This window comes from Barbus barbus, assembly GCF_936440315.1.
Source record: "Barbus barbus genome assembly, chromosome: 38".
Classification (NCBI taxonomy): Eukaryota; Metazoa; Chordata; class Actinopteri; order Cypriniformes; family Cyprinidae; genus Barbus; species Barbus barbus.
Genome location: NC_136716.1, coordinates 26772985 through 26794778, shown reverse-complemented (window position 1 = coordinate 26794778; position 21794 = coordinate 26772985). Strand labels below are relative to the sequence as shown.

General features: G+C 34.8%; 1 protein-coding gene across 3 annotated transcripts in view; it reads left to right on the top strand.

Annotated features, from left to right (window-relative positions):
- Positions 1-576: 576 nt before the first annotated feature.
- The window catches only part of LOC306857565 (zinc finger MIZ domain-containing protein 1-like), a 45013-nt gene continuing 23795 nt past the window's right edge, over positions 577-21794 (top strand). For 2 of the 3 annotated variants that reach the window (XM_079397561.1, XM_079397560.1), the window contains exons 1-4: positions 577-647; positions 13782-13849; positions 20618-20736; positions 21076-21189. In XM_079397561.1, coding sequence (XP_079253687.1) covers positions 20668-20736; positions 21076-21189 — 183 coding nt within the window. In that variant the 5' untranslated portion in view covers positions 577-647; positions 13782-13849; positions 20618-20667. Of the gene's footprint in view, positions 648-13781; positions 13850-16645; positions 16784-20617; positions 20737-21075; positions 21190-21794 lie in introns of those variants that run through there. The other variant, XM_079397562.1, reaches the window with a different exon arrangement.

Below are 21794 nucleotides of genomic sequence, written 5' to 3'. Positions count from 1 at the left end.
ACTGTGAGTCACTTCTTGTGAGAGAGTCTAAGGAAAACTTAAAGAAAACATTTTACTATGTAAGTGCAAGTAAAAGTTGTAAAGCTAGTTTATAGAGTTGATAATATGCATAAAAACACTTAAAAATCCAAGCTCATATGTAGACATGTTTAAAGCTATTGATTCTAAAACGTATTTATATTGCATATTATCTATATGTTTATATTAATATAAAATAAAATATTAATAATTAGAATAAATCTAAGGCTTGTGTAATGGATTAAGGGTATAATAATTGTATAAATAATATAAAATAATTATTTATCTTTAAAAATGTTTTACTATGTAGCATCCTGTCATTTGGAGAAACTGTGGCTTTATTGCATCAGAGATGTGTCACTTTGCTTGAAGCTTTCATGGAACATAAACCCAGGATTGGAAACTAAACTGAAACCAGCTAAACCGGCTTCATGGTACAGGCCCCGAAGTATTTGGATTGGTTTTGCGCCAGAATCCAGGATGGTTTGGATCCACGCCGTGTTTTCCATCTGCCCGCAGCGTGTCTGTGGAAATAGAAAGAGCTGGATGTAATGTGACACTGGAGCAGAGAGATCACGAGAGAACACAACATACTTCAACAGCGCGGCGGATATTATCACTCTTAACCGGTAAGAGTCTTTTCAGCTGCTTCGGCATGGTTTTGTTCTGTTTTCTGGTTCTGGGTAATGAAGAGTTCATCTTCTCCATCCTGCTGGATAGGACCGGGACTCGCGTGCAGTCCGGCGGGATCGCGATGCGCCTGATTCGGATCATTAACTCGGGCGATTCGGATCATTAACTGATGTTTGGATGATTCAGGCGATTCATTCTGCTCGGTTCTGGCGAGTTTACACACATGGCTGCACTGATACGCGTTTATTCCATTCATAAAATCCCGCATATTTCACTGCATTCGTTAAATGTTTGCGCTTGCACTTTACGTTAGTCCTAATTTTACTATCCTGCTTTTATTTACATAAATAAGTACTTTATATGTTTATTTTGTGTTAAGATTTGTTGTTGCATTCGTCTGTACCATAATAGTTAGTTATAGTAACATGCACCGTGTAAAGTGTTATCTCAGTGAAATCACTTTAAGCAAACTTTTAAAGTCATAAATGTGTTTTTTTGTGGGTATGAAGTTAAAGCAGGTGTGTGTGTGTGTGTGTGTGGAGATGCTGTTGTTTCACGCCTGGACATCTGTGCAGAAACAGCAAGAACCAAAAACCTGAGTCACTGACCAGCCCTTATTCCTCTTTCCTGCGAGTGGACTTTAGTCTCCAGTGATTGTACTGAGTTGCATAATGTTCTGTTTGTTCTATTGCGGTTTATGCATAATTAAAAACTATCATTCTTGGTAAGTGTGCTTTTGCTCGGAGAAAGGAGTGATGTAAGCCGTTGCAAGCTCTGATCACATCTCTGGTGTGTTTGTGCACTCACTGTCCAGAAACAGGAAGACCAGACGTGAATCTGAGGAGGGATTTTTCGGCCATGCTCTATCCGTCCTCCTTGACGGGCCCCAGAGAGTGTGTAGTGAGGGGGCCGTCTGTCCTATTCAGCTGTAGATGTGGACAATAGACACACTGACACTGAGCAGTGTTGTAGCACGTGTGTGTTCGATCGTTTGTTAACTCTACTTTCAGTCTTTACACACACTGCTGTGAGGCTTTATCTAGTCAACGCTGTCCTTTTGATTGAACGTGAAGGTAAATTGTTGTGTTTTACCAGGGTAAACATCCTCTGGTTGCTCTGTTTGTAGACACTAAAGCGGCTACAGTCGTCCAGAAGGTGAAAGAGGTCTTGTTTTGGCTGTGTTTTGGTGTAATCTGTGTTGAGATAATCTCACTTCGCTGCGATGAGACGCCTGCGAGTCGGTCTACATCAAACACACACACACACACATAGACAGAGGTCAGGTTATGGCTAGCAGACACCCAACGCTAAGATCTGTGGAAAGGTCACTGACCTCTGCCTTCGTCCAAAAACACATCCGTTTGCACAGATTCCACACAAACATACCACCACCTAAACAATATCCTGCTTAATTATATACAAATAATTTACTGAAGTCATTTGCTTGCTTAATGACACATGAATACATACATGCACTGATCAAGCACCAAATATGTTTTATTGACATACAATAGAAATGGTTATTATACAAGTAAGAAAGTACAGTTTTTGTAATCCTAAACTGAAATAGTAATAAAATAGTAATACATTGATGATCATTAATCATGATTCTTCATTTAAATTCAGGAATGACATTAACAATTATAATAGTTATGAATTAGACAGAAACTTTGTACTTAGTTTCTCTCTGTCTGTCTGTCTTTCATGCACGAACACAGACACAATACCATAATATTCATGTTACTCTATTAGTCTGTAGTCACTTACATTAGGGATGGTTATAGTTGTCGATTAGTGAGCTTCAGTTTTTTTATTTCATTGGATGCTTAATTTAGCTTCTTGGCATTGTGCTGTTATATCTGCACAGTAATGTATTTTCAAATTGATCACCACACTAGCTGAGACAGATATTTTAGCCATTGCATTGCGTCTCCACCTTATATTAATTGTTGTCCTCTGTACATGCATCAGACAGATGTGTCTGGCCATCTCCGAGTGTTTCACCTGTGCTGTCAGGTGTGTTTTGGTCCAGTGTTTTCAGATGTTTTCACATTTTCCCAGGCTATGAGATGTGTTTGAGATTGGCTCTGTCTGTGAGAGTTGCAGCTTGGTGCACTCAGCCAAATGGGTTTGATACACCAGATCCTTGAGGAAAATTGAGAAGAATTGCCAAGCCGGTGTCTGAGTGCACCGGATCTAGCTAATGGACGTCCAGAAACCAACAAAACAGACCTTTATGAGTTCGTCCTGTGAGAGCGATCCTGCAATCACTGCACATTCACATCATAGACAGATTATACATAAGAAAAAATATATAATTTAAATGAGCTATTATTATAATAATGCTAATTATGTGCGGATTAGACAAATAATTATATTGTACTGTAAACAAACAAATTAATATTCTAATATTTAATAGTAATATTAATGTACTGTAAAGTAAATTGAATATTTCATAAAACATTATTTGTTTAAATAAGTAAATAGAATAAAAATATAAAGTGTTATTTTAATAAATTAAATATAATATTAAATCTTGAAATTTTTATTTCATAGTACATTAATAGTAATACATTATTATGAATAAAAAAGACTAGTATATTTAATAAAATGTTTGTATATTAAAATATATAGTTATTTTAATAAAAAATAAATATATTTTTAGTATTCTGTTTTATTTCATAGTACATTAATAATAATAATAGTTGTTTTTGTTATTATTATTATTAAAACATACTGCTGTACTACGAAATAAATGCAATATTTCACTAAATTGTATTTGTATAATAAAATAAAATATAAAATTTTTACTAAAATAACACTATATTTAATTTGTTTTTCATAATACATTAATAATAATAATAATAATGATGATAATAATAGTATGATGATTATCAAATATTACTATTGTACTATGAAATAAGGGAATATTTCATAACATATTTGTAAAATATTATTAAATACTTATAAGCATTTATTTTCTTTCATAGCACATTAGTAATATTACAAGAGTAATATATTTTTTGTAGCCTTTTTTTTCATTTCTATTTTAAGTAAGTCCTCGAGGAATTGGGCAGTGGTATGTTAATGAGCTCATGATTGGCTTCAGTAAGTGATCTGTGCACTGGAGATGTGAACGGTTGCGTTTGTCAAACCCTGTTTGTGATCTTACCTGTCTGACAGACTGCCGCGGGTTCAGATGTTTCAGTCAAACTCTCAGTGACATCGTGAGGACGTTACTCACTGTCTCGTGACGTAATGCTGTTTGCTGTCCTCTCTGTTGAGCTTCTGAAAACAAGAGTGATTTTATCTGTTCGCAGCCGGTGTGTTTTCAGTCTGAGTCAGTACGAAACGCTCCCAAAACAAGCACTTATCAGCTGCTGAGCAGAGGTCAGTGTGTTTTTAACTGATGTTATTGTGTGCAGTGTTATGAGACACACAGACGCTTCCTCACATCACACAGAGTTAAACATGCGGCTGATTCCAGATCAGTACAATTCTGATCTGATCTAAAATTCTGAAAAGTTTAGTTTCTACAGCCCCCTTTATAGTCTTACTTAAATTGACTTAAACACTAGGGGCTTGTTAGTATTTTATACTTAATTTGGTTGCCCTATTTGTTCTTAAAGGCAAAAATGTCAAATTCTACTGAAATAAATTCATAAAAAAATTAACTATGATAAATGGCATTTAATATTCTTTAACTGTACACTACCAGTCAAAAATTTGAAATAATTATGATTTTAATGCATATGAAAGAAATATCTTCTGCTCACCAAAGCTGCATTTATTTAATAAATAAAAAAAAAACAGTAATGTTGTGAAATATTACTACAATTTAGAACGGTTTTCTGAATATATTTAAAAATGTGCTGGCATATCAGAATTATTTCTGAAGGATCATGTGACACTGAAAAAAATCAGATTTGCATCTCAGGAATAAAATGCATTTTACAATATATTTACATAGAAACAGTCATTTTAAACTTTTTTTACTGTATTTTTGATTAAATAAAAATGCAGCGTTGGTGAGAAGAAGAGACTTCTTTCAGAAACATTAAACATCATACAAAAACAGTCCACTTGTATGTAAGTTAGTGAGGGGCAATCGTCTAGAGAAATTGACATTTATTGACAATTTTGCATATATATGAGATGTGCATGGTAGAGTAGATCAGCTAAAGGAGGTTTTTGGTGAAATATATTGTGATTTTAGATGTTTTGAGGGTGATTGCTGGTTGTTAGATGTGTGTGAGTGTCAGAGTGGGTCCATACATGTTTGATCTTCACGTCTGTGATCTTCCATCACAAATCCTGAGTGTCTGCAGACCCCTGACATGATGACGTCTCGCCTGACTGCGTCTCCATCACAATGAAATGGAAGCGTTCCAGTGCGCTGAACACAGGCAGATCACAGCCATTACTTTCCTTCATCCTGAGAGATGATCCTCTGTGTGTGTTTGCAGACAAAACGCAGCGGAGAGTAACAGAATTTCTGTAAGGGTGGAGCGGTTTTTTTCTCTCAGTGGTCAATGATCGAGGTGCCAAAGCTCATAAAGTGAGGGAATGAAGCGATGGGAGGAGAAGGAAACAGGAGGAGGATGAAAGTCAGTCACTTATGAGATCAAGACCGCAAAGGCATCCTGTGATTGTTCACACTGATCTCTCTTATGATTCATGAATCTAGGCGCTTCATTGTTGTGATTAAAATCAGCTCCGTAGCTGAAGCATTGTTATGATACTGATTCATAATGCTGATAGTTCTGATTGGATGAGCTGCATTTGAAGTCTTCGTATAATAGCTGGTTATGGCACTTCAGTTCTATGTTCATGCAACAAATGTGAACGGTCTGCTGATAAAATACGCAATCGGTTCTTGTGTCTAGCGCTTAGGTCAGTGTTAGTTCTGTCTCTAGTGGAGCAGGAATCGGTTGGGATCTGCATCAGGGTGAGTCGGGAATATTTCAATAGTGTATCAGTGTGTGAGATATGACATCAGATCCATATATGGAGAAACTGTATGTTTAGTTGAGGATTTAGTGTCACTAAAATAATATATAGTTCACTAAAGCTAAAAATTATTAAAAACAAATACTGGAATAAAATATAAAAACGTTCTACCTATAAAATATATATATAAAAACCTAGCTTACTAGGCAGCGTTTCTCATTTTTGTCTAAAGTTTAAGTGTAGAATAACAAACATTTAAACTTAATAAAAAAAATTAATAAAAATGACACAACAAAATTACTCAAATGAAAACAGAAAATAAAATAAAAAATCTGAATCACATTTAGATTTTCATTATGTGAAATTAAATCAAATTAACTGAAATAAAATAAAACCTTAAGAAATGTATTTTATTTTTTAATTTTATATTATATTTTATTTTTTAAGTATTTTAGTTTGCCAAGACAACATTTCTCATTTTCATTTAAAATTTAAGTACTAAAAATAACTCCAACTAATTTAACTAAAACGTATACATATTTGAAAAAATATATATATAATATGACAAAAACTTTCAAATTAAAATATAATTCAAAATATTAATGAAAACTATCAGTGATACTAAAATAATAGCACTGCTATAATGGTTTGATTCTGAAGGAAGAAAAATGTCAATTGTGACTTGATTATATCCATCAAAAACTTGATCTCAGATTTTATTAACGAGATGTTTTATGTAACTGATCACCTCAGAATATTTGAGTTCTGCTGATTTATTAGGGTTTACGGAGTACTTTGATGAAAGATTACAGACAACGTCACTGAAGAATCAGTCTCAGTAAGACCAGGAACAGGAATCAAGAGAATAAACAGTCAGTTTTGAATTCCTTTTGTGTTTTAATAAGCGTTTGAGTCTCTGATATGAAGACTTTACAGCATTTCACTTTATGAAACAATCACACAAAAGGGGTATTTCAGACAAAAATGAAACTTCTGTCATCATTTACTCACCCTCATGTTGATCTTAACTCCCTTGGTAAAGAATATATATATATATAAACCCTTGCTGTGTACTGTGTTAGGTTAACTGATACTTGTATAGTACTTGCATATCATTGCTCTTTGTTGGTTTTGATTGCCTCTATTGCCTCTAACTCAATAATGTCAGCATTTTTGCTTCTCAGGTAAATGCATCTTGTTTTAAACAAGACATAAATACTAATTAAAAAGGGGTTTTACTGTACAAAACTTCATAATGACCTTGTGAAGCTGCTAAATAAACAGCATATTTGTTGTGATGATATTTATATGTCTTCTGAAGTCATATGATAGTTTTGTGTTTGAAACAGAACAAAATATTGTTATATGCAAGTTGCTTTGAATATATAATTTAAGTGCAAAATTTATCCAGCATACAGGTTTGTTTGAGTAAATGACAGCATTTTCTTTTAATGACCTTTTATCTACACGTCTAAGAGGAAAAAGTAAAGAAATATACATCATTTCCAGCATATGCGAACAACAGAAGAGCAGTCTGCGCAGTCTGAGTGCATGCACTTCATGGATTTGCATGTGAACACAGGCGAATGAAAATCTGAGAACGTGTGATGTGTTAACCAGCTCTGAGATGTCATGCCGGGGCTCTTCTGTGCTTTCATGGTTAAACGGTTATCCGTTAACATTGTGTCGGTGCTTCGCTCGATGACAATGCCCTACAATCATTCACTAGCCTCTGCTAATGCCCTTTTGTAAGCATGTAGCTTAGTGAAGCTCTCAGAGTCAGTGTGTTTACACAGCACACACACACACACACACACACACAGGCTCATTGTAATGGGATCTGATTGTAGACGTTACACGTTAATGATGTTGTTTCTCTGAAAGCTACTGAAGCTACTGGTCAGTTAAACGACCTCTTAAGCTGGAGCATTTAGCTTTTATTTTTTTATTTAAAAATACAGAAAAATTGCTTCAGAGTTTGCATTGGTTTTTCCTCAATCTGAAAACATGTGCCAAGAAAAATGTGTATTATTGCTGTTTTGTCTGTGAATTGCATCATGTATTTAGTGACATTTGTATTAGTATTTTTTGTATTGGCAATGCAGTATGGCTATGATATATTGCTCAACCCTCTCTGACACTGACAGGACAGTATTAGATGACAGGCCTTCTGACATTTACGATGGCTTTATTTGTACATTTGCGTTCTGCTCTAAACTGCCAGGAGCAGCACAGCAGGTCTGATCAGTAAAAAGCCTTCAGTTTGTTTAAAGCTGATGAAATGCAAATGTCTGTGAACATGAGTGAACTATAGTTTAGAGTTTAGAGAGACTTCTTCCCTATTTCACATTAATTCTGCTGGAAAATATAACATCCATAAAGATACATTTACTTGAGAAGCAAAATTGCATTAAAACATAAAATATAAATTTAAATATGAATATTAAATGTGTATTTGTGTGTGTTACATTTTTATTTACATATATTAAATGATATGACCAGGAACAAATATTAGATTCATGAGACCACGAATGCCTGTTAAATATACAGAAAACGAATTGATTCTCGTTTAATCACCACAGAGACGTCAGAGCCAGCGGCAAATGTCGGAAGGACTAGCTGAGCGTAAGGCTGCTCGAGGCGGATACATGAGCACGGAGCACCCGGTGATCGCCTGGAGCTCCGAAATCGGCACAGCTAATTTTCTAATAGGCGCTATTTCTTTACAAATAAACCGCAGATTTGAGTTTTAAACAACTATATTCTCGCCTGAAAACTACATTTCATGACAGAATAACAGTAATATTTTGAAAATTACGCAGGTTTTTGGGCAATGACGTTTCATAAGTGCACAAGAACAGACAAGTAGGCATATTGAGAAACGGTTATTGTCTGTACAAAGGTACAAAACAGGTTCAATAGGTTGGTATATTAGCATTATATCAGTTAATGAAATTACAGTATTTAACTGTAAATTTAATTTAAAACCGTAAAACCTAAAATGTGGTTACTGTATTTTTTACAGTAGAATTCCGGCAACCACAGCTACCGTTTTTTTACCGTAAATTTTACGGAATTGTTTTTACAGTGTAAGAGTGAGAATCAAGAGCGTGACTGTCTTTACTCGGTCTATGTTGTGACCCCTTTAAAAGTGCTGTTCTCGTCTGAAGATCTGCTGAAGGTTTGGCTCCAGGCGTCCGATCCGTTCTCCTGCCAGCTCGAGGAGCAGATGCTCTTGCCAACGATCTTCCCTGCTGTGGAAGATACGAGGCGTGTGGCTGTCGTGTTTATGCGTGTCTGAGGAAGCTAACAGTGCCAGATGTTGTAATTTGCTCCTTTATCTTCTTTATACCGTTTAGAGAAACTGGTTTTTTTTTACAGAAAACGGGAGTGTTTGCAGAAGATGCCACTGCTGTGCTACTGATGTTTGTCAATGCAGTGATGGACCTAAATGTTAGTGATGTTGTAGTTTTTTTTACAATATTATATCATAATATTATGTTATTCATTTTATATTAATATTACAATATAAATTATAGAATCATATATAATATTAGAAACATAAATGTATTACTTTAATATAGTATGTGTGTGCTTTTATTCTAAAATTATAATATAATATTATAAAAATATTATAAATTCAAATTTTATTTAGTTTATAGTTTTATTTTAGCCTGATGGTTTGAGTGAAATATAAAGTTTAATAGTGTAAATAAATGTTCACTATTTGGTAAAGCTGTTTTTGTGAATATTCTTAAAGTATTGAAACAAGCATTTTTTTCTTTCCCTTGGTAATATATATATATATATATATGTATATATATATATATATATATATATATATATATATATATATATATATATATATATATATATATATATATATAAAAACCCTTGAAACGTGTACTGTGTTAGGCTAACTGATACTTGTTATATAATACTTGCATATCATTGCTCTTGTGTTGGTTTTGATTGCCTCTATTGTCCTCATTTGTATGTCGCTTTGGATAAAAGTGTCTGCTAAATGACTAAATGTGAATGTAATATGTGACCCTGGACTACAAAACCAGTCATAAGTGTCAATTTTTTTAAATTGAGATTTATACATCATCTGAAAGCAGAATAAATAATCTTTCCATTGATGTATGGTTTGTTATGATCGGACAATATTTGGCTGAGATACAACTATTTGAAAATCTGGAATCTGAGGGAGCAAAAAAATCTAAATATTGAGAAAATCTCCTTTAAAGTTGTTCAAATGAAGTTCTTAGCAATGCATATTACTAATAAAAAATTAAGTTTTAATATATTTACGGTAAGAAATTTACAAATACCTTCATGGAACATGATCTTTACTTAATATCCTAATGATTTTTGGCATAAAAGAAAAATCAATAATTTTGACCCATACAATGTATTTTTGGTTATTGCTACAAATATACCCCAGTGACTTAAGACTGCTTTTGTGCTCCAGGGTCACATATATAGATTTTCACTGCGGTCTCAGAGACTTTTGCAGCTTTCAGTATATATTCAGTTTTCAGTATATAAAGTAATCTTAATGCATGTCTGTAACCAGCAGATGATTTCATTAGTAACTCATTCTCTGGTGATTTTTATGAACCAGGTGGCTCTGTGAGATCTGTTCATAAGTGTTTCAGCAGCTGTGTATGAATGGCAGTCTGTGTGTGTGTGTGTGTGTGTGTGTGTGTGAGGTGTTATTCTACTTAAAGAAATCAATTGCACTGCAGCTGGTACCTTCCTCCCGGTGTCTTTATGGCCTGTTTGCAGTTCTGACTCCATTGATTTTTTTCTCCTCCCTCTTTCTTGCTTCAGGCTCAGAGGAGCGTGTGATGAATGGCTGGAGGTGTCAGACATCTGGAATTAGAGAGAGAGAGAGAAAGAGACTTTTCCTTCCTATTACGCTCTAATGCATCACCTCCACACACACACACACACACACACACATGACTCTCTAGGTCTGTAGGGAGGGATAGATGTGGGAATGATAGTTAGAGGAGGTGTCATTAATTCAGCGCTGTAAGCCGTGACATTCCCAGATACAAAACTCTCTTCCTGTAGGAAAACGCTTCAGCAGTGCTACTAACCAGCAGTGACACAACAAGCTTCCAATGAGGTCATTTGTGCTTTCACACTGAAAGTGATGTTAGAATGTTTTGCACTGTGGTTTTTCTCTGTAGTTGTGTGCATTTAGGCACATAAATGTTAACACTTATCATTTGTGGATGAACTATCGTTTTTTAAGGGTGTGTGTGGGTCAGGGTTAAGTGCTCTACTTAGAACTGCAGCTATATAGATGGATAATTTATATTGAACAGATTCATATACACTCACCTAAAGGATTATTAGGAACACCATACTAATACTGTGTTTGATCCCCTTTCGCCTTCAGAACTGCCTTAATTCTACGTGGCATTGATTCAACAAGGTGCTGAAAGCATTCTTTAGAAATGTTGGCCCATATTGATAGGATAGCATCTTGCAGTTGATGGAGATTTGTGGGATGCACATCCAGGGCACGAAGCTCCCGTTCCACCACATCCCAAAGATGCTCTATTGGGTTGAGATCTGGCGACTGTGGGGGCCATTTTAGTACAGTGAACTCATTGTCATGTTCAAGAAACCAATTTGAAATGATTCGAGCTTTGTGACATGGTGCATTATCCTGCTGGAAGTAGCCATCAGAGGATGGGTACATGGTGGTCATAAAGGGATGGACATGGTCAGAAACAATGCTCAGGTAGGCCGTGGCATTTAAACGATGCCCAATTGGCACTAAGGGGCCTAAAGTGTGCCAAGAAAACATCCCCCACACCATTACACCACCACCACCAGCCTGCACAGTGGTAACAAGGCATGATGGATCCATGTTCTCATTCTGTTTACGCCAAATTCTGACTCTACCATCTGAATGTCTCAACAGAAATCGAGACTCATCAGACCAGGCAACATTTTTCCAGTCTTCAACCGTCCAATTTTGGTGAGCTCGTGCAAATTGTAGCCTCTTTTTCCTATTTGTAGTGGAGATGAGTGGTACCCGGTGGGGTCTTCTGCTGTTGTAGCCCATCCTCCTCAAGGTTGTGCGTGTTGTGGCTTCACAAATGCTTTGCTGCATACCTCGGTTGTAACGAGTGGTTATTTCAGTCAAAGTTGCTCTTCTATCAGCTTGAATCAGTCGGCCCATTCTCCTCTGACCTCTAGCATCAACAAGGCATTTTCGCCCACAGGACTGCCGCATACTGGATGTTTTTCCCTTTTCACACCATTCTTTGTAAACCCTAGAAATGGTTGTGTGTGAAAATCCCAGTAACTGAGCAGATTGTGAAGTACTCAGACCGGCCCGTCTGGCACCAACAACCATGCCACGCTCAAAATTGCTTAAATCACCTTTCTTTCCCATTCTGACATTCAGTTTGGAGTTCAGGAGATTGTCTTGACCAGGACCACACCCTTAAATGCATTGAAGCAACTGCCATGTGATTGGTTGTTTAGATAATTGCATTAATGAGACATTGAACAGGTGTTCCTAATAATCCTTTAGGTGAGTGTATTTATGTGCATATATAAATTCATATTTATTTATATTAAACATTCGTTTAGCAGAAATATGTAAATACATTTAAATAAATATTTTTAAATTTAAATATAGATATTAAAAGTAATAAAATAATTATACAACATATTATATATAATATATAATTACTATAATATAATATATTATAATTATATGTTATAAAAATATAGACAGATAAATAGCTAGAAATAAACTATTTAATTTATATATTTACTTTTTTAATATATTTATACGTGTGTATACATTCATATTCATAAAAAATATTTGCATATTTATAGAAAAATTATATATTAAACATTTATTAAGTTAACAGAAATGTTCAATATTATTTAGTTATATACAAATATGTAAATATTTAGATTTAAATTATATACATTTAAATAAATGTTTAATTTAAATATAAATAATATAAAAATAATAATTATATATAATCTAGATAAACAGATAAATAGAAATAAACTATTTATATAGATTATATATATTTATATTTGAAATATTTATGTATGTATAAAATCACAAATGTATACATATTTAAATATAAAATATTAATATGCAAATTTACATATATAACTTTTTAAAATATGTATTTTAGTTATTTATGGAATCATGTACAATCAAGAGTCATGATTGTCATGACTCATCATTTCATGAGTCATCACCCTGAAAAGGTTTATTTTGTGATAATGGCCATCTGACTGCACATAATCGACTCATTTCACGACTGCTTGCTGGATAACTAACTAAATGGACGTGAAGTGCTGGTTGTTTCAGTCTGAGATGTGGCACATATCAGAGCGTCAGAGTGAGGGATCTAAATAAATCAGCAGGGATGTGTGAGGGTGAGCAGAGGGTCAGACCGCTGTGAACGGCTGTCCTTAAACCCTGCTGCACACGCGTCTCCAAGACACTCTAAAAATAACAGCCAGACACCGGCTCACATCCAGCGTCTCCTGCTGGAAAATCACTCTCGCCCGGATGAATTTAGCCCTGATTTTCTTCTGATGGACGGGGTGTTTGTTTGGACATGCACAAACTGATCCTCTCTGTCTGCTTCTTTTCTCTGTCCGTTTATGGCTCACTGTTCATTAGAATAATAAATCACGTACTGTAATGTTTCATAATGATGATTTTGCTTTTGTTATGAAACCTAGCGTGCTTAGGCTCCCGACTCAGATAAGTCATTTATTGCATGTACTCTTATAGAGATGTTAACCCCATAATGCATTGCAATAATTTATTGTCATATTGTCATTAAAAACCAAAAATTGACAGTAAGAATATGCAGGAATATTGAAAAAAAGACTGAATTCAAATATTAGAATGGATTGGATTCAACTTTACTGTCATTTTACAAGTATTTAATACAAAGCCAATGAAAACAGAAGCATCTAAGCATATAGTGTGCAAATAAAGTGCAAATAGCCAGTATTACAGTATTATATTAGACATATATTACAGTATAGATATGTATACTACAGTATATGTACTCTGAAACAGTCAAGGAATCATGTTTTTATATAAGAGTTTTGAAAATGACATTTGTTTGTATTACGGCTGTAGCTAATTACTTTGTGTTTTCTTTCAGATCAGATGAGCAACTAATGGATTCGTAGCGTCTTCCTGTTCGGTCCTGTGGACGCAGAACATACACAGGTAAGAATTCAGCCATCTTGGGTCAGATTAAATAAACAAATAAATTAATATTTTACTATTTTAATAGAGAGATTATAGAGACAAACAATTTATATATATATATATTAGGGATGCACGATATTAGATTTTTGCCGATATCCGATATGCCGATATTTTTCATGCCGATAACGATATATTTCCTTTTGTTTGGAAACAACACCAAGTCTCTTCTGTGCAGAAATGATAAGAAAATTATTTTTTAATTTTGGTTAGTTTTTAACAAGAACAATAATGAAGGTTTTTTTGACAGTACATTGAAGCTTTGAAAATAACTATAAATAAGCTATCAATTGCTGCATTTTGTCCCCCAGAAAGAAGTGTTAACCCTAACATTATGTTAGGATTTAACATTTGTAGATGGTCTAAAACAAAAGAGTTGTAAAAATTCTGAAAATCTTTTAGAGCTCATGATTTGTTTAAAAAACAAAACATATTACACATTAATGAATAAATCAGTATATATAAAATTATTTAATTTACAAGTGCCATGTTCGTGATTTTTTTTTTTTTAATTTAAGCTATAGCTTCTGACCATTAAATCAAAACATACTCATTATTTTATGACATCAATTACTGCTTTATTTAATCAGAAACACAGTCTAAATGTTGTTTGTGTAGGCTATCTTACTTTTAATTTAATTAGAAGTAGGCCAACAGCGCCCCCTAAAGATTAAATCTCCTTACCGACCGGGCGTTAGGACCCGGGGGAGGCTGTCACTGCTGCCGCTGCTGCAGCTGCAAGTGCTATTACTGTTTACTCTATCACACACTGAACGCGTCGTTCTGTACGTGCTTTCACAGATTAAGTTCAGCAATCTAAATCAGTGAATCTAATCATAATTCAGACAAAACTTTGCTTCAAGAATTAGCCACACTGCTGACGTGATCTAATCACTAGCACACCCTGAGCACATGTGAGTTAATGTATTCCTCTTATCGGCAAGACATATCGGTATAATTTTTCAAGTCAGGCCGATGCCGATATTTACATTTAAAGCCATTATCGGCCGATTCCGATATCAGTCCGATAATATCGTGCATCCCTAATATATATATATATACATAAAACATTTAAATATAAATAGAAACAAATTTAGAAACAAACAGGTAAATATATTTAAATTACAAATGCAATATACATTTTTTAGTACAAATAGTTATTAAATATAATTTAATAAATATATATGTATTTAAATATATATATCTACAAATTTAGATAGATCGTTTCACAACTGCTTGCCAGATAACTAACTAAATGCACTCACAAGTAAAATTCATCAGTCTAAGGTCAGATCGCCCTAACAAATTATGTTTTCTCAGAGAAGGAATTTAGTTCTCTAAGTTTGCATGAGAAAACACTCATCAGAGGAGTGTTGTGGGTATAAACGCACCTTTGTTTTAGCCGAATAGAAGTCAGAACATGTTTGGTCCAAATACTTCATGAAGGTGTAAACATAATACGCATTGTTGCATAAACAGACTAATTTGTTAACGAATTAAGGTTGTTTACCGGAGTGATTTGTGACTGTAACTAGTGTAGAAACACCTACTTCGGAAAACAATGTGAAGTATTATTAAACAATGTAAAAACCATCTATCAGCTGTAATTTTTATTTTTAAAACAATGTAAAAAAAAATGCGGAAAATGTATATACATCAAATGAAACTGAGTCACGCGCATCTATTGCACCACACAGCTGTGTGTGTTTGTTGACCCATGACTCATGAATGTGTGTCTGCAGCTGGTGATGAATATTAGCTGGTATAATAGACTGTGTGTAAACGAGGTGATCAGAACAGAGCCGTATTGTTGAGCGTGTGAACAGTGGCTATTGTGAGCAGCAGTGACAACCGTCTTTATCTCTGCATTATGAGCTCGTTTAGATTAACGTCAACATCAAATCACAATGAACTATCCCTGGTCTTGTAAAGAAAATTTTATAAATCTAATAATTTACTCAACTTTCCATTTTCAGCTCTCTTGGTTTGAAACACCTCTCATATTGATACACATTTTTCCATGCAGTGCTGACCTACTTGTTAAATATCCTGTTTCACTCTGAAATACAGGCTTTCTGTGGGTCTTAAAAATAATAATTCATTTGCCTTTCCACAATATAAGGCATAAAAAGGTCTTAAATCCAAGCAGAAGTTGTTAAATTCATAAAGGCATGCGCTGAAAAAAAAAAAAAAAAATGTTGTGCAGTGTGATCAGAAGGTACAGTAAGAGTTTTTTCTTGCTTCAGGTGTTTGGAAGCCGCTTTTTTTGTAATATAAATGAAAAAGTAAAAGAGATCTATTGGAAGTTGTATTTTTAAACTTTAAAGCATTGCTAATTCAAGACATTTGAAACTATATTGGCAGGTTGTGTTCCATTCGTTTTCTTTACTTGGTCTTAAAAAGTCTTAAATTGACCTTCATAAAACCTGCAGAAACCCTGGTTATATGTCAGAAGATGGACGTAAAAAACAGTGTGGTTTTATCCCATCTGCTGCATGACTTGCATCGTCATGACATCATCTCGTCCAACCGCAGGAGAGAGAGAAAAAAGTAAAATCTGAAATATGGCAAAAATGACAGAAAACTAAACCATAGAAAGATTTGTGGAGGTGAAGTTGAGCGGGTTGGTGATGTTCTTCCGAACACACAGCGGCTGACGGTTCAGATGTCCGTGTTCCTCCCTGCACCAGTAAAACTCTCTCTCTCTTCCTCTGACAGGAAAGGCCTCATTTCCTGAGGCTGATCTGAATCAGAGTCACAGAAGGAAATGCTTTCAGACGCTCTACAGAATGAGCATTTCAGACCACACTAACTTAACACTACTGCGACGTTAGCGTGATTTACACACATTCAGCCTCACAGAACCGTGAGGGAACAGGACGGGGGAACTTTATGGTAATGCCATAGTTTATTAGCAGTGGGAACCATCCCATGGTATATGAATATGAAAATTGTTCAATATGATGTGTCATTGTATATGAATGTACTAATGCTAATATACTGATATGCTAATACTAATATGAATATGTTAGTCATCCAGTATGATGGTGGATGAATTGTGGAAATCATTCAGCATGATGGTGTATGACTATGGTATGAATATGAAAATTGTCCAGTATGGTAATTGCCCAGTATGGTGAATATAAATACAGAAATCGTCCAGTGTGATGGTTTATGAATATTGTAATTGTGATGGTATATTAATATGGTAATTGTTCAGCGTGATGCTGTACAGTTATTGTTCTGCATGATGGTGTATGAATATGGTATGAATATAGAAATAGTTTTGAATGGTAATCGTCCAGTGTGATGGTGTATAAATATGGAATTTGTCCAAGTGTGATGGTGTGAATATGATAATCGTTCTGCTTGTGATGGTGTATGAAAACGGAAATCATCCAGTGTGATGGTGTATGAATATGATAATCGTCCAGTGTGATGGTGTATGAATATGATAATCGTCCAGTGTGATGGTGTATGAATATGATAATCGTTCAGTGTGATGGTGTATGAATATGATAATCGTTCAGTGTGATGGTGTATGAATATGGTAATCGTCCAGTGAGATGGTGTATGAATATGATAATCGTTCAGTGTGATGGTGTATGAATATGATAATCGTTCAGTGAGATGGTGTATGAATATGATAATCGTTCAGTGTGATGGTGTATGAATATGATAATCGTTCAGTGTGATGGTGTATGAATATGATAATCGTCCAGTGTGATGGTGTATGAATATGATAATCGTTCAGTGTGATGGTGTATGAATATGATAATCGTCCAGTGTGATGGTGTATGAATATGGTAATCGTCCAGTGAGATGGTGTATGAATATGATAATCGTTCAGTGTGATGGTGTATGAATATGATAATCGTTCAGTGTGATGGTGTATGAATATGATAATCGTCCAGTGTGATGGTGTATGAATATGATAATCGTTCAGTGTGATGGTGTATGAATATGATAATCGTCCAGTGTGATGGTGTATGAATATGATAATCGTTCAGTGTGATGGTATATGAATATGATAATCGTCCAGTGTGATGGTATATGAATATGATAATCGCCCAGCGTGACGGTGTATGAATATGCTAATCATTCAATATGGTAATTGTCCAGTATGATGGTGTATGAATATGATGATTGTTCATGTGTTGGTGTATGAATATGATAATAATTTAGTATGAAAGTTTAAGAATGTGATAATCATTAGTAAAATGGAATATGAATATGATACTCTGTATGTATTCTGTGTTTTCTAGTTGCAGAAATCCATCTACATATATTTATTTCCTCCATTTGTTATCTTTATATTTTTAGCCATGTTTTTCAGATTAATTTATGACTCTTCCTGGTTCTTGACGTCTGTATGAAAGTGATGATTGTAAACGTCTTAATCCAGTGTGTGTGTGTGTGTGTGTGTGTGTGTGTGTGTGTGTGTGCGTGTGTGTGTGTGTGTCACTCAGACGTCTGGAGCTTTAGTGTGTGTCTCGTCTGACATGCCGTCTTGTTACTGAGTGATGTAACACAAACGAGAGTTGTGTGATTGTGGAGGGTTACTGACGTTCACTAAACAGCAGGAAACACTCCCTCTGCTTCTCAACATGTTTCCCATCATCCTTCACTCTGCGCCAGGGGTGATTGTGTGTGTGTGTGATGTGGCCTGTCTCGGCACATCGTCTGTTAGTTATGCAAGTGTTCCAGCCGCTGCAGCCCGCGAGAGATCCTGCATGGTGCATTCTGGGATGCTTCAGTCTGGCTGTCTGCAGAGGCACATACACTATAAATATCACTCAGCGTCTGAGACGGATGATGTAAACGGGACGCGCTGCTGTAATATCATGTGATTATAGAATCGGCTCTCATATTCTGACCTGGTTTCATTATAGACCCTTTCTGTTAGTAAACATTGTGAGGTTTTTCTGTGTGCAGAGCTTGAGAAAGATTCCCCTGACCGCTTCACTAACGCTAGCTATAAAGTCTGTTTAGCTTGTTTTTTAATAATAACTGGAGAAATTCAGATTTTACCTGCATATGTAAGGTATAGATGCACTGTCCAGGACCTCGATTGTTATTTGAGAAGGTTAACTTTAACTTTAACACTTTTACTGAAAGGATGGAGGATCTGACAGGATTCCCTTTGGTTGAGTGTCTCACATCTAAAGTGTATAGTTAAGACAAACTCAGTGTCTATCTAGTCATGAAGATGTGTATATATTTCAGTTTCAGCAGGAAACTATTTTTACAGCTACATTATTATTCCAAGCCACAATTAATCACAAAGTATATACAATTACATATGATTAAGCATATAAATCATCAGTTTGTTGTTTTACACACATGCACACAGACATGATGTCATACACGACATAGTGAGATGCATAAGAAATCTTTAGATGCGCCCATAACAACAAAAGACAATACTTTATTGAACCTTTTCTGATAAGAAGTGTGCTGCAAACGTGAGCATTTTTGACGATGGTTTCTGTCCAGTCCTCTTGTTTTATCTCGTTTCACCACAGCTGTCGTCGGTCTTTTGTCTGGCAGTGGCAGCAGGTATGCCTTAAGATTTCTAATTGAAGCCTCTATAACATCGATTCAGGCGCCCTACATCACTACAAGATGATATATTACATAGCTCCTCATGTAGCCGAATCTGTGCTGGTTTGAATTGGCCTCCTTTGTTTTGCCTCCAGCTAGTGCTGTGACGTAATTGTGATGTCGGCCCTAACAGGGTCTATTTTACAGCAGAAAAGCTTGCTGCTCAAACACACACACACACACACACACACACGTTTATCTAAATGTTGAATAAATAGCCGTGCATTTATGTACTACTTAATAATAAAGAAAACATGCAAACTAAAGTACGTCGGGGGAAAATTACATCTTTACAGAGCAGCATTTTATGAAATATATACATTATATATCATGCATTTATAATTCATTAGATTTTTACTGGTGTTATTTTAATATCATTGACCTACTATTATCGTTTTTGTTAATATTTTGAATTCGATTTTTATTCGAATATTTTCTGTTTTCACTTTAATTTGATTAACATTGTTGTGCCATTTTATAATTTTTTTTTTTTTTTAAATGTCTAAATAGTTTTTATTAATTTTTATTTAGCTATAGTTTATTTAGTTTTAGTTATTTTAGTATTTCAGGTTAAATTAAAATAATTCATTTTAGCTAACTGCAAAGCAAAATTTATTATGTTAAATTTTTTTTCAGGTAATGTTTATTTTAATTCAAGTAGCAAAAATAAAAATAAAAATTTTAAGTTGTACTTTTAGTTTTTGTAGTTTACCTATAATTACCCTGATTTTTTCTTGACCTGTTGTCTTCATTGTTTAATTAATGTTTGAATAAATCTGCCATAAATACAGGTTTTTATTTTAGCCACAGTTTAAATTTTCATAACTCCGTTTTTATTAGAGTGTTGATTATTAAATATACGTAATAAATTGATTATTAAAAATATTGTTTTTGCTTTTCTGCTAAATGAAAACTCTCAGTTTGGTTAAAAATTTTATTGAATGACTCATTTTTACACATTTTTCAAGAAAGTGTGATTGTTGTGAGGTGGTTGCTAGGTTGTTCTAGTTGGTTGTTAGGTGGTCTCTTCCTGTCTGGCTTGACAAAAAGCCTCTGTGATCTTCTGAAGATGGTGCGTCTGATCACTGAATCTGGCACTGTGTCTAAACGGAGTGTGTTTTTCAGGGTCTGAGCATTGGATGGCCGGGCGGTAGGGTCAGAGACGGTCCGGCAGGATGAATTCTCTCCAGTCCATGGACAGACACATCCAGCAAACCAACGACCGGCTCCACTGCATCAAACAGGTAAGAGAAAACCCAGAGCTTAAAAACACCTTTAGGATCTCCATTCATCTCACTGGCCAGTTACTCTGCAGTTAAAATAAGATTGTCACCCTCTTCTGAGTGTTTGAATAGATTCATAAGCTGTGACGCCCCCTACAGGACACCTGGAGAGCAGGTTGAACACAATTGTTAGACTGCCAGGAACAATAGAAAGTAATTTCCTGTAGATTAGTGATGAATATATTTGTATTTCAAGGGCCTTTCACACATTCACACCTCAAAACTGTAAACTCACATAAACAATAACAACTAAATACATTGTTACAAGCATAATATTTGAGTGTGATTTTATTTTATTAGCACCTGCAAAATCCAGCAAATTTCCAGACGGCGGCGACAGAGCTGTTGGACTGGTGTGGAGATCCACGAGCGTTTCAGCGGCCCTTTGAGCAAAGCCTGATGGGATGCCTAACGGTGAGGGCAAATCAATCCGTTTCAGTCACTTAACCAATCAGCAGTCAGCTTTCATCCGCTGTTAGATGATGCTAACCCATGAACAATATGTAAAGCTACTTAATCAAAACGTTTATCCGCAATCGCAACATATAATCATTGCAGTTAATAGTGTTCACTGTCTGTTTGATTATGTGTAAACTGCACATTTCTGCCATAGTCACCACTAATAACCTACTCCTAAATATAAAATTACAATTTTCTGTAAAGCTGCTTTGCAATGATTTGTATCGTGAAAAGCACTATACAAATAAACTTGAATTGAATTGAATCGAATTGTTAGTAATATGAACAGTTGGTTGTACCAGCTCCAACAGTTACCTTGTGTAAAGATCAATATAAAGATTAATATATCATTTTATTCTATTCTGGTCCAATTTATTCTTTTTATATTATTCTATTCTGTTCAGCTCTGTTTTATTGAAATATTTTCTATTGTACTCTTCTATTCCTTTGTGCTTTTATTTATTCTATTCTATTAATTCTATTCTATTCTGATCCAGTTTGTTATTTTTATTTTACTCTACTCTGCTCTATTTTACTCTTCTGTTCTGGTGTGCATTAAT